This window comes from Coenobita brevimanus, chromosome 19 (genome assembly GCF_032717465.1).
Source record: "Coenobita brevimanus isolate Jiangsu-jjx chromosome 19, ASM3271746v2, whole genome shotgun sequence".
NCBI classification, from domain to species: domain Eukaryota; kingdom Metazoa; phylum Arthropoda; class Malacostraca; order Decapoda; family Coenobitidae; genus Coenobita; species Coenobita brevimanus.
Genome location: NC_136972.1, coordinates 27894381 through 27907803, shown reverse-complemented (window position 1 = coordinate 27907803; position 13423 = coordinate 27894381). Strand labels below are relative to the sequence as shown.

Sequence of the window (13423 nt, the reverse complement as noted above, 5' to 3'; positions counted from 1 at the left end):
CTTCCTTACCGATTTAGTTCTGATACCTCTTCCTTACCGATTTATTTTTGATACTTCTTCCTTACTGATTTATTTCCGATACCTCTTCCTTACCGATTTATTTCTGATACCTCTTCCTTACCGATTTATTTTTGGTGACACCTCTTCCTTACTTATTTTTGATAACAGCTCTTCCTTACTGATTTATTTCTGATACCTCTTCCTTACCGATTTATTTCTGATAACACCCTTTCCTTACCGATTTACTTCTGATAACCTCTTCCATACCAATTTATTTCTGCTGACACCTCATCCTTACCGATTTATTTTTGATACCTCTTCCATTCCGATTTATTTCCCGTATATACCTCTTCCTTACCGATTTATTTCTGATAACACTTCTTCCTTACCTATTTATTTCTGATAACATTTTTTCCTTACCGATTTATTTCTGATAACACTTCTTCCTTACCGATTTATTTCTGATATCACTTCTTCCTTACCGATTTATTTCTGATACATTTTCCTTACCGATTTATTTCTGATGATACCTCTTCCCAACCGATTTATTTTGATAACACCTCTTCCTTACTGATTTGTTTCTGGTACTTCTTCCTTACCGATTTATTTCTGATAACACCTCTTCTTAACCGATTTATTTCTGATAACACCTCTTCCTTACCGATTTATTTCTAATAGCACCTCCTCCTTATCGATTTATTTTTTATTCTGCTCCGCTACTGTGTTCTTGTGTTATTGATGCACTCAATGTCGACATAGAAAAAATATATATATAAGAAGCTAAGAGAGATGTGAATGGGTAGTTTGAAAAATAAATTGCTAAGGAAGAGGTGTTAGGGAGCCTTCTTATTCTTACTACCGTGCCCTTCAGTCTTAATATTTTGTCTTGTGAGTCACCTGCAAGAAATGATTAACAATATTGGTACTGAAAAACAAAGGATCATGACTCTCTCTCTCTCTCTCTCTCTCTCTCTCTCTCTCTCTCTCTTTCACGTCCTTCTATCTCCCTTCCTTACGGCCTCTTCTCTCCCGTTCCCCTTCTTCATTCTGTGTGTGTGTGTGTGTGTGTGTGTGTGTGTGTGTGTGTGTGAGAGAGAGAGAGAGAAATCATTCAGTATCAGAAAAACATTACTGTACTATGATACCTGCAAGAAGTTATAAACAATACTGTAACTTATAAACAAAGAAAGCCCAGGTATAATTGTGTATGTGGTCCAACTTAACATTGTAGAAATACATTAAGATAATCATGCAGTAACGTAACATTGCGTCATGCGACTTACGTGCTTGAAACAGTAAACTATCTATCTATCTATCTGTATGTCTTTCTATAGCCAGACGCCTAATCCCGTATGGGGTGGCCACAAACAAATCGCCTCCATGTCGTCCTGTCTCCTGCCATTTCGCCGCCCCCTCCTTCCCCAGCTCACACATCCCCCTCTCATATACCCCTCCACTCCATCTCTCCATATCATCCTCGGTCTCCCCTTCCCCCTTCCCCCTCCCCCCTCCACCTCACTCACGTACACTCTCCTCATTAGTCTCTCGCTCTCCATCCTCCCCACATGACCAAACGGTAAACATGGCCTGCAAAGAAAGCACTTAGTTATAATTGTTTACATGCTTAAGAAAAAAGTTAAGTAATATTTTATTAAGTCAAGACATCATCAGGCGATTAATATTTCCTAATGTGAGTTACTTGCGTGAAGTGATAAATGTTACTTATATACAAAGAACGGCGTCTCTTCGGAATTCGCTTCCCCAGATTAGTTTCTCCTAAAACTTCGATCGACAGTAATGCGTTCAATTGGTAACAGTTTTTAAAATAATTAAAAGACATCCGTAGTCTGGTGTATGGATTTTTTATATTTAATTTGTTTTCCTTCTGTTCTTCTTGTGTAAAAAAAAAAAAATAACGTAGTGCGACTGAGTTCCTTATAAACAAAGCTGTGTTGTTGATCAGCCCGAGTCTGTCTAACCGAACACTCATCAACCGCAGGCAAGAAATCGCCCCCGCAAGGCTGACCCGTGCATTGAACTGATATTCCCTTGCGGTTGACAGCGCCTTGCGACCTGGGGAAAATTATGGAGGTTTAGTTCTTGAATGAACTCCACATTTGCTGCGCTTCACCCAGTTAACAGGGGCACCACAGAACTCTCCACGCCACTCCATTTTCTGGTTATATGGTTGCCATCCAGCGTTGTATGTGGTTTCCTGGGGTACAGGAAACCATTAGGTGTGTCTTTCATTGTCCAGCCACCTGAAGTGGAAATAAGAGTACCATAATAAGAGAGAGAGGAGGAAAAGGAGAAATAAGAAGGGAGGAGAGCATACAAAGAGATAGAATGTTCAAGATGAAGGAAGAAGTAGGTAGCACTACATCATATGACCAGGGAAAGCTGATTTTTTTTATTGCATAAGGGATTGTGACAGTTATTTCCAAAGACAACTGAGCCGTAAGTGTGCATGAGGTTAAGACGGAAATTATGCAATACCATTTATACTGGTTGGCCCTAAATAGCATTCCACTAGGTACTCCTCTGGTGTATCTTGTTGCGGGGGCGGCACAGTCTGCTGATGTGGGCTTGGATGTGGCAGTGGGAGTAAGAAATGAATGAATGATACTAGTTAGGCAGGCGAATAAAGGAAGATGAGTTATTATATGCTTCTTTCTTCTTCTTCATCTTCATACTGTTATTATTATTATTGTGATTATTATTATTATTGTGATTATTATTATTATTGTGATTATTATTATTATTATTATTGTGATTATTATTATTATTATTATTATTATTATTATTATAAACACCATCATCATTACTTTGTGTGTGTGTGTGTGTGTGTGTGTGTGTGTGTGTGTGTGTGTGTGTGTGACGAAAAATTTAAGGAACTGGCATGCAACATCAGAACATCATTTTCATCACTTGACTTCCCTGCATGCTGGTAAACATTTCGTATATAAAAAAAAAACTAGTTATAGCTAATTATTTTCGTGTTAGAAAAAGTAACGAAAACGTCAGGCAGTGCAGACTTGAATTTCGTCATGCAGTACCGAATGAAAGCGATAAATATTACCAGTAAGCTAAGAAAACGTGTGTGTTTGTGTGTGTGTGTGTGTGTGTGTGTGTGAGAGAGAGAGAGAGAGAGAGAGAGAGAGAGAGAGGATATATTTTAGTCATCGTCCTACATTAATTAATAAACAGTCAATATTTCATCATGAGTTACCTGTGGGAAATGATAAGCATTAGTTACAAGGATATATAAGGTGTGTGTGTGTGTGTGTGTGTGTGTGTGTGTGTGTGTGTGTGTGTGTGTGTGTGAAAGGGGGAGGATAAATTTTAGAAAGTCATTTATCACGTGCTTTTCCATCATGACCTGTTTACGTAAAGTGATAGACATGGGTAAACACTGGTAATAAATAAGGTAATAAAGGAGAGCTATAAGTCCCATGCAGCATCAGACAGTACTTTACCATATACTTACGAGACCAGTTTCTAAGTAGTCATGCAGTACCAATTAATATTTATGCATTATCCGCGTGGTGATAAACATGTAAACAAAAAAGTGGGGGATTTTAAGATAACATGTAGTATTAATTTATATATCATCATGGGAGTTATTTACATTGTGATAAATATGACTCGAAAATTAAAGAAATGAGAACATTTTTTGGACTTGCCATGCATTATCGGTTAATATCTCTCATCATATAGGTAACCTCTGTAAATTTAATAAAAATGTGTGTGTGTGTGTGTGTGTGTGTGTGTGTGTGTGTGTGTATGTGTGTGTGTGTGTGTGTGTGTGTGTGTAATCGTTCCTAGTTACCATCTTAAGAAGCTATTCATTGCTCATACAAAATGACATCAGAGTTACAAGTATGTGTGGTTATGTGAGGGTTAATAGTGCTATATTTTGGGAAACGTCTTATTTATTATTAATATTTCCACAGAAGTCATCAGTATTAAGAGATGAACTTATAAAAATGAAGCCTGAGATATAAGGAAGGTTTTGTGTTTGTGTGTGTGTATGTGTGTGTGTGCGCACCTTGACGTGTAAGTGATGTAGCCACGCGGGTCGCCCAGATTGGCACTCACCAGAAACAAACTTACAGAACCCCAGCACCCTGATTTACGAGAGTTCTGGCTCCACCTCCCACTCACAATAACACAACCCGTAACTCCCCGTATTTGTGACGCGCGACTCCTAACTCCGTGTTCCAGTCGACTGTAGGCAGGATAGTCCCTTAATGCATTCCATCATTAAAAGTTGGCTAAAGTCCAGTGTGTTGTCTCGCCAGTACCGGGGAGACAAGATTTGTTATGGTACAAAACGCGCCTCTGGCATCCCGGAGACTCGTTCAGGAGTGACGTAAATCATCATGAGCCGCCTAATCCCGGTGTTCGGATGCTGGTGCTAACGCCGCAGCCGAACCTTAGCTTTATGCGAAAACGGCCCCGTGATTGTCCCCGCCAAGTTACGGTCGTCAAACGCGGGGCATAAAGTGTCCCCGGGATGCGTAGGCAGTCTGTAGATAGGACATTTAAAGTTAGCAACTGGGTGTTTAGTGGTATCTCCCGCGCACACTCCGACACACAAAGACCAGGGATGTAAACAAAGCCATTTTCTCCACTTCCCCACCTTATCCCGGAAATTGGTCTTACAGAAACCTCAGTCGTATAAATATAAGGGTATTTAGAGGGGAAGTATGTTATTACAGGTCCCCTCGTCAGCGATATGGAGTGTTTTTTGTCGGCATCCCATTCTCTTATTGATCGTAGCGGGAGGCAAGGCAGGCTTGGCTCGTCAGGTTATGGTTTTATGCGAGTGAGACGGCGGCGGTGATTGGCGGTCGGGGCGTTTTCTCTCTGTTAATGGCATACTCACTCCGGAAAGGTGCTGTTTTGTGGTATTCATTCCAGTCCACGCGTTATTTCTTGTCGTTGAGCAAACAGCCATAAAAATCTGAATAATCGTGTGTGGCAGTAGTGTGAGGAGGAGCGGCGGACATGCGTTAGTGGCGAGGTGAGGACAGTGTGGTGGAGGGGTGTGCTGTGCGCGCGGCAGGGAGACCAGACACAGGCTACAGCAGTTAGTCGCTGCTGGCCTCTTGGCTGTGACGGTGGTGTGTGTGGTGCGCTCCTCTCACTCCCCACTGGCGCTGACTCCTGGTGCTCTTGTGGCGGTCCTGCCCAGTGTTGTGTGTGTGCGGTGAAGTGTGGTGGCGGCCAGCATGGATGATCAGTCCCGGGGCATGATGCACCCTACCTCTCAAACGGGCATGCTCATGCCCCAGCACTACGGCATGGGCGGGGGCTCCGTGGACCCCGGCCAGGGCACGACCACGCCGGACAGTGAGGGCCGCAAGCAGGACATTAACACCATCCTCGAGCAGATCATGAACATCACGGACCAGTCGCTCGACGAGGCGCAGGCCAGGTCCGTACACATCTCCACTCTCTTCTCTCCTCTCCTCCTCTCTCACCTCAACTCACTCAACTCACCTCGCGTTATTTTGGGCAGCGGGCCGCGCCACCACTACCACCACCGCTGCCTCTCTCACTCACACACACACCCGCCCTGCCTCACCGCCACCGAGGTACCACCATAACGCACAAACAGCGAGGGTCGCACAGCTTAGGCACGCCAGCGGTGGTGTGGTGTGGTGTGGCGACTGACCCACCCTTGTGCTGGTGTGATGCGGTGTGGTGTGCAGGCCGTACTATCACGACACAAAGTTCACCGACACTTCCCTGCCTTGTACGGCCGTCGAGGGTGTTACATGCGAGATTACTTAATGCTACCAATATGATGCATACAAAGAACGCGTATGAGAAGGAAGGATATTTTCTGGCGATCGGAGAGTGATGAATGTGGAAGACATGACACAAAGCTGGCAGGGAAGTATCGGCGAAAATTTTCTTGTGATAGTAACGTGGTGTAGTGGTGGTCGAGCCGGGGATATAGGTTGGCCTAATATTTTACCTCTTGCGACTTTCCTCTAATATTCCCAAGGTGCGAGGGTCATAGTATATTTTCCTACTCCAAGACGATGCACTTTGATACGGTGCGTCAGGGAGGAAAGTGACGGACATGCCCCAAGCGTGAAGTAGACGCAGTGAAATAGTAGGCCAACTTCGGACCATTACATGACTGTGGTGTGGTGACGTGTGATGATGATGGCGGACTTGTCATTATCATCTCGAAGGCGGGAGGCGTGGTGATGCGGTGGTACGGTGTGGTGGTGTGGCGGTATGGTGCGGTGATGCGGCGGTACGTTGTGGTGGTATGATGCGGTGTTACGGTGTGGTGGTGTGGCGGTAGGATGTGAAGATGCGGTGATATGATGTGGTGATGGCGAACTTATTATTTTCTCGGAGGCAAGAGGTATGGTGGTGATCGCGGACTTGTCATGATCTCAGAGGCGGGAGGTGTGGTGATGCGGTGGTGGTGTGGCGGTGGTGTCACTGTAATGGTGGATGTGGTGGGAGGCGTGTTTTTGCTGAACATAATGCCTCAGCCCCTCAAGGCCGCCATTGCTCAAGCCCCTGATGAGTCGCTCGCCCAAAAAATGCGCCAGTCACACACTCATTATTACACGCTGAATTTGTTGTTTTCTAAATACATAACAAACCCTGGACGACATTGTGTATACGTAACAACATTGGCGAGTATTAAGTAGAATCGGTTCAGTAAATAAAGTAATAAAATAAACACGGGTAAAGCATACGCATCGCACTTACGACATCGGTGGCGGTAAGGTACGAAATTTGTTCCGTGAAAAATATCGCGAAGAAGCACGCAGTCAAGAAATAAACTATGCCTAAAAAAATTCCCTTGAAAGAGGCTTATATAAATTCCCTTCGTTGTATACTCGCCACAGCTGCAGATATTTAATTTTTTGAAAACGTCGGTGTGGCGATAGGTTCAGAATAAAATTGTTCCTTGACAAGCATCGTGAATAGACGCCCATTATCAACATTTTCTTGTCTCGTAAGGTACCGTACCGCACTTGTATATGTGTGAACGTCGGCGGCGATATAGTAAGAAATATACGGTAATTCGTAATGTGGAAATGAAGATGAATAGACATCGGTGGTAAACATTCCTAAAGTTTCTCCGGCAATAGTTTTAAAGGTTTAATATTTACAGACATTAAAAAACTCTGGGATTGTTGGTGTTGTGGTCGCGTGTGCCTTTTTTTGCTGTGGAATCATTTTTTTTTTTTTCCTTAATTCGGGCCGAGGACACTTTTATTTTCTCACTGACGCCAGATTTTTATTCATCTTAGGTTGTCTTCATCGCATTGGAAGCAAAATCCGACCCATACAGTTTAAAAAAAATCCCCGTCCATGAACATCGCTAGGGGATTAAGTAAAAAAATAAATCGGCCGTTTCAAGACGTTGGCCGACAGTAGGGACACCGGATTTTCCCTGTAATAAATTAAGTCTTTATCTACAGTACACGTGTTCGACGATTGTGACAGCAGCTGGTGGATAATTTTTGGTAACTAAGTTTGCGTAGAAAATCATAGACGTATTGCGATTGTAATTATTGTTGGCCGTTTTAATCGTATGACGTATTTAAGTTTTAATCTTGTTATCCAGACGATTTTTTTGGTAAATAATAATAATAACAATAATAATAATAATAATAATACAACCACTGCAACTACTACTATTACTACTACTACTACTATTACTACTACTACTGTAATAATAATAATAATAATGAAGCCCATTGGCAGTGTTTCCAGTTCGGTCTCTCCCTCTGAAACTGAGCGAAATAGCATGGCCAAAGGAAGAATATAATGAAGTAAATAAATCGCCGGATGGAAGGGGTTAAGAACAGCATGTACGGTACGGTACATCATTTTCGACCGTCTTGGGCCCTTTTCCTGTATGGTCTGAAAATGTACAATCGTTACAATACATACAATTGCGCCGAGGATAATATCTCTTAATGGTGTACATAAATTTCAGTTCTGAGTGTAATTTCCCCATGATAATAAATAATATCGGCATGCTAGTGTAATTTCTCCTGATTTTGCAGGTGATTACATACACACGTACAGGTATACACAACCAATCAACATCGCCTCGTGTGTGTGTGTGTGTGTGTGTGTGTGTGTGTGTGTGTGAAGAACGTCGTATATACATCACACACACACACACACACACACACACACACACACACAAGGAAAATAGTGAGCGTTTAATATTTTCTCCTTTGTTCCGACACCTTGTACACCTTTCCTTGCTTCCCTCGACATGTGTATCTTATTCTAGTTCACGTTTAGCTTTTTATTTTAGCTGAGAATATTTAGCAGATTAAGTACATGGGATTCTGGTCAAACTAAGATAGGGCTTTATTTATTGTATTTATTTATAGGGCAAGAAAACTTTTTGATCCTGTCAGTGTTGTTGTTTATTTTAGTAGGAGTAACACTGGACATTTTTTAGGTGAGAGATATCTTAAAATTAGGAGAAACAAAAAACTATGTAAAGTAGGCTAATGTTTTTATTGCTTTCGGTCACCTAGGCCTTACACACACACACGCACACACGGGACGATTTTATTGGCAAAGAAATCGTAGCGGTCAGAAGTAAAATACGAGTATCCAGGAATTAACTTTTGCCGGACGATTTTTTAAGCTAAGGTACACTCAAGGAAAACCATATATTATAGGCTTCACAGACGATTTTTTTTTTCTATTAGGGAGATTATAAAGTACCCTATCATTAATTTTTTTTTTCTTTTTTTTTTTAGGCTAAAGATTTCATTGACGCGGGAGAAATCTAATGTAAAAATAAAATCTCTTGTTAAATCATAGGGGTGAGGTCTGGCGTTGTGAAATCCTGCGTTTGAAAGTTGAGGAAGAAAAGCGAGTTGAATATTAAGGTGAAACTCCTTCGTATACATTTATAAGAGCGAGTGCATAATGTTGAAAGCCTGGAGAGTATATGTTGCAAGATAAAAAAATGAATGATGGAAAATGTCGATATGTTTTGAAAAGAATGTATTAATAGTGAATAAGAATGAATGTTGCGAGTTTGCAGGAAATGAATGATGAAAAAGTGACGAATTATTTTGAAAAGAATGAATTAATAATAAGAATGAATGTTGCGAGATGGAAGGAAAATGAATGATGAAGATTTGTGAAATATTTTGAAAATGAATTACTAATGAATAATATTGAATGATTGGGCATGAAGAAAAATGAATGATGAAAAATGACGAAATATTTTTAAAGCAGTGGATTAGTAATGAATAAGAATGAATGATTGGACCTGACGAAAAATGAGTGATGAAAAGCGGTGATGTATTTTGAAAAGAATGAATGGACTGATAATAAAAAAATTCAAGAATTGGATGGATAACAATGAATAACTATGATTGAGAAGATATGAGTAATGTGCAGGAATATGAAGAATGAAAAACGGCGATATTCCGGTATTTTGAAAAGAATGAATGGACTGATGATAATGAAAAAAAAAAAAAAGGCTGATAATAATGAATAATAATAAGACTGAAGGAAAGTGAATGATGAAAAGCGGCTATTTATTTTGAAAAGAATGAATGGATTGATAGCCGGAATGAAGAATAATAATGAGTTTGAAGAAAGATGAAGGACGTGAAGACAAATGAATGATCGAAATCGGCGAAATAGTTTGAAAAGATCGATTGGACAGATAGTAATGAATAATAATAATAATAATAATAATAATTGATTGCATGATAATAATTAATGACGATAAATAATGAACTTACAGATCCATTGTAAAATAACGAGTGATATGATAATTTTGGATGTAATTTTAGGACGAGAATATTTTAACGAAGCTGTAGATATATTTTTTTTTTTTAAGAGGCCACGAAATTGTGTGTGTGTGTGTGTGTGTGTGTATTTATCAGCGAAGGAATGCACAGTGAGCGGTGGATTATAAGTGATAAAATTTAGGGAATAATTTTAATAATCAACGAGTAATAAGGAGACTCGTGAACAATTCAGGAACGAAGAATTATAAAGGAAACGCGACGGAATTATTTTAGAACGTAAAAAAAGAATGAAATACAAAACGAAGAATTGTATATGATGACGCGCTTGGGAATATAATAATAGTAGTACGGTAGTAGTAGTAGTTATAGTAGTAGTAGTAGTAATAATAATAATAATAATAATAATAATACCGTAGTAATAATAATAATGCCAGTAGTAGTAGTAGTACCTAATAATAATAATAATAATAATAATAATAATAATAATGATAATAATAGCAGCAGCAGTAGTAGTAGTAGTAGTATCCAATAATAATAATAATTATATTAATAATAATAATAATAATAGCAGTAGTGGTAGTTGTGCCGGTAATAATAATAATAATAATAATAATAATAATAATAAATTGTGCATAACAGTGAAACGGACGGTGAATGAGTGCTGGAAGATAAGACGAAAGGAAATGATAAAATACGAAAAAGAATAAAAGTGAGGGTCGAAGTGCAACAGCTGAAAATTTGTTTGATAAATTATAGCCACAGAAAGAGCTAAAAAAAAAAAAAAAAGGTGTGATCGAAGAATTATTAGAATATCCGATGCATGAAAAAAATTAATGATATTGAAATGGAGCGAAAAAACAAAAGTAATAATGAAAAAAGAAAAAAATATATCCTACTGATGAAACAAGAGAAACTGATGAAAAAAAAATATATATGGATTTTAATTAAACTAATATTTTTAAAGCAAAGAATAAATGATAAAAAAGAAGAATTATAAAAAAGCTGAGATTAAATGATGAAAACGGGGACAAAAAAAATATTAAACAGCGTAGAATAAAATAATCAGAACATAAATATTTAAGCTGAGAATAAACGCAAGAAACAGGGACGAATATATAATAAAAAGGGAGCATAAATAATAATAAAAACCTGGAAATAATTAAGGAGACGAAGAGATAAGCGGTAATTAAAAAAAATAAAACGAATAAATATTAAAGCGAATAAATAAAACAGCGGAGAATAAATAAATAATGGAGGTTCAATAATAATGAAGCGAAATATATAATTAAAACATGGTAAATGAAAAATAAAAAAGCTGGAAATGAATAATAAAGAAGCAGAGAATAAATAATAAACAAGAATAAATAATGAAATAGCGGTGAATAAATTTTGTAAGCGGAACGGGAACATTAAAAAAATATAGATGGCAAGAATAAGAATAGTAATAATAATAATGATAATAATAATGATAATAATAATAATAATAATAATAATAATAATAATAAATGGAACAAAGTCTTTACCCGACCCTATCCGATGCAGGGCAGGGGCAGGAGGGGGTCGCCTTCACGTGGTGGCACTATTATAACTGGCGCACATTCCTGGTCGGCCAGCCCTCACCTTCCTCTGTTCACATCGAAAGGAGGATAATGGGTTGGCAGGAGAAACGCACCTTCAGCCTGCAGTCCACTGGGTTCGCGCTCACCCTGGGACCACGAAGAGAGTCCACGTAGAAGCTGAATAAAATAGTCTACTTGCTCATCTTGACGTAAACCCGGTGAACTGCTGGCTGGATTTGCCCTCTTTCCTGCCTTACACCGTCCTCCTTTCGACAGATGGGAAGGGAATTGAGGGATCTTTGTAAAGTGAGGCCGAGGAGGCGCTCAACTATATCGGTGCCACCACGTGAAGGCGTCTCTTTCTGGCATGGATACGAATGAATAATACATAAGAATAAATACTTAAGGACACATAAATGATAAATGAAATAAATGGTAAGTGAAATGGTGATAATAAAACGCGAGTGAAACTTTTTGAAACTAAATTTTCACTCAAATTTTGGTGATGGCAGTACGATGTATGGTAATAAATTTCCTGGGCAATATTTTCGTTTTTTCCTCCATTAACATCAGCTCAATTTTATATATCGCTTTTTTTTTTTTTTTTTAGGCCTAGTTAGTTTTAAATTTCAGGTGTAGATTTTCGAGTTACCAATAGACGATTTTGTTCAGCAGTGTGTTAGGGGAGGTTGTGTTACTGTCGCCGTCTACCCCCTCATGATCGGTACAGGTCTTAAATCCCGTCACACCTGCACCCAGATGATTTTATTCAACTGATTGCTATTACCTTCATCATCTGCCCTCTCATGATCGGCATAAAGGTTAAACCCTGTCAGCTAGTTCCAGACGATTTTGTTCAGCTGTTATTACCGTCACCATTTACCCTCCCATAATCGGCACAGGTCTAAATTCCTGTCACAGACGATTTTATTCAACTGAGTGTTATTTCCTTCACCATTTACCCTCTCATGATCGGCACAAGTCCAAATCCCTCTTACACGTACACTCAGACGATTTTATTGAACTGTTATTACCGTCACAATCTACCCTCTCCTGATCGGCACATATTAAATCCCTCCACATGTACTGCCAGACGATTTTTTTTTTTGTTTATCTGACTGTGAGCTAGAAGAGTGTTGTCAGTATCATCAATAACCCTCTCATCATCAGCGCAACTCTAGCTTTCTGCCACAGCCAACGCAGGACGATTTTCTTTAAGATGTAGCCATGGGACCTTGAGTAATCACTGGGTAATGAGTCTCCCAAGCACCTCTTCCTTAGCGATTTATTCCCCAGGCTACTCATTCATCTTTTTTTTTTCTTTTTGCATATGTTTTTTCAGAAACGACATAGACTGCATGAATAACACAATGCTGGCGGAGCAATATCGGGGATAAATCGGTAAGGGAGAGGTGTTAGCGAGCGTCCTAACCGCACCAGAATTCCGCCCACGGTCACCAATACCCGTCTCCTGGTGGGAACAACTCTAGAATTCCATCAACGTTAGCGCTAAACGGCCTCACCTGAAAGTCACATGAACCTGGGAGTATTAAGCATTGGTAGTTTTTATATACAGAGCTTGCAGGCATTGCTAACAGGAATATTTTGAACTGGATAATATTTACTCCGTCGATAAAGCCAGTTTTAGACGGAATTGTTGTAAAAACGGCTCACTTCATAAAACCAATTATATACAGATTGCATTAAACCCTCACTTATTATGATTTTTTAACACTTAAGTACGCTTTCGAGTTTTTTTGTTTTATTAATTTGTTATATACTTGCTACGACAAGATTTTTAGTTATTTTATCAGGTCTGGGAATATGAGGAAGGGTGTGTGTGTGTGTGTGTGTGTGTGTGTGTGTGTGTGTGTGTGTGTGTGTGTGTGTGTGTGTGTGTGTGTGTGTGTGTGTGTGTGTGTGTGTGTGTGTGTGTTGTATACTTCAATACGTTTACTCCCTATTATTTTCGTGGAAGCTCCCTAACACCATGTACTGAGCGATTTATTTTATTACACGTTACTGCCCTCGTCTGTGTTACATAAATCCTTCCAATATCGCCATACTCAGTTTTAGTAAAGT

The 13423-nt window shown here is 39.4% G+C and overlaps 1 protein-coding gene across 2 annotated transcripts in view; it reads left to right on the top strand.

Annotated features, from left to right (window-relative positions):
- The first annotated feature begins 5056 nt into the window (after positions 1-5056).
- exd (PBX homeobox extradenticle) overlaps positions 5057-13423 on the top strand; it is a 654526-nt gene continuing 646159 nt past the window's right edge. For both annotated transcript variants that reach the window (XM_080266197.1, XM_080266196.1), the window contains exon 1: positions 5057-5440. In XM_080266197.1, coding sequence (XP_080122323.1) covers positions 5235-5440 — 206 coding nt within the window. In that variant the 5' untranslated portion in view covers positions 5057-5234. The remainder of the gene's footprint in view (positions 5441-13423) is intronic.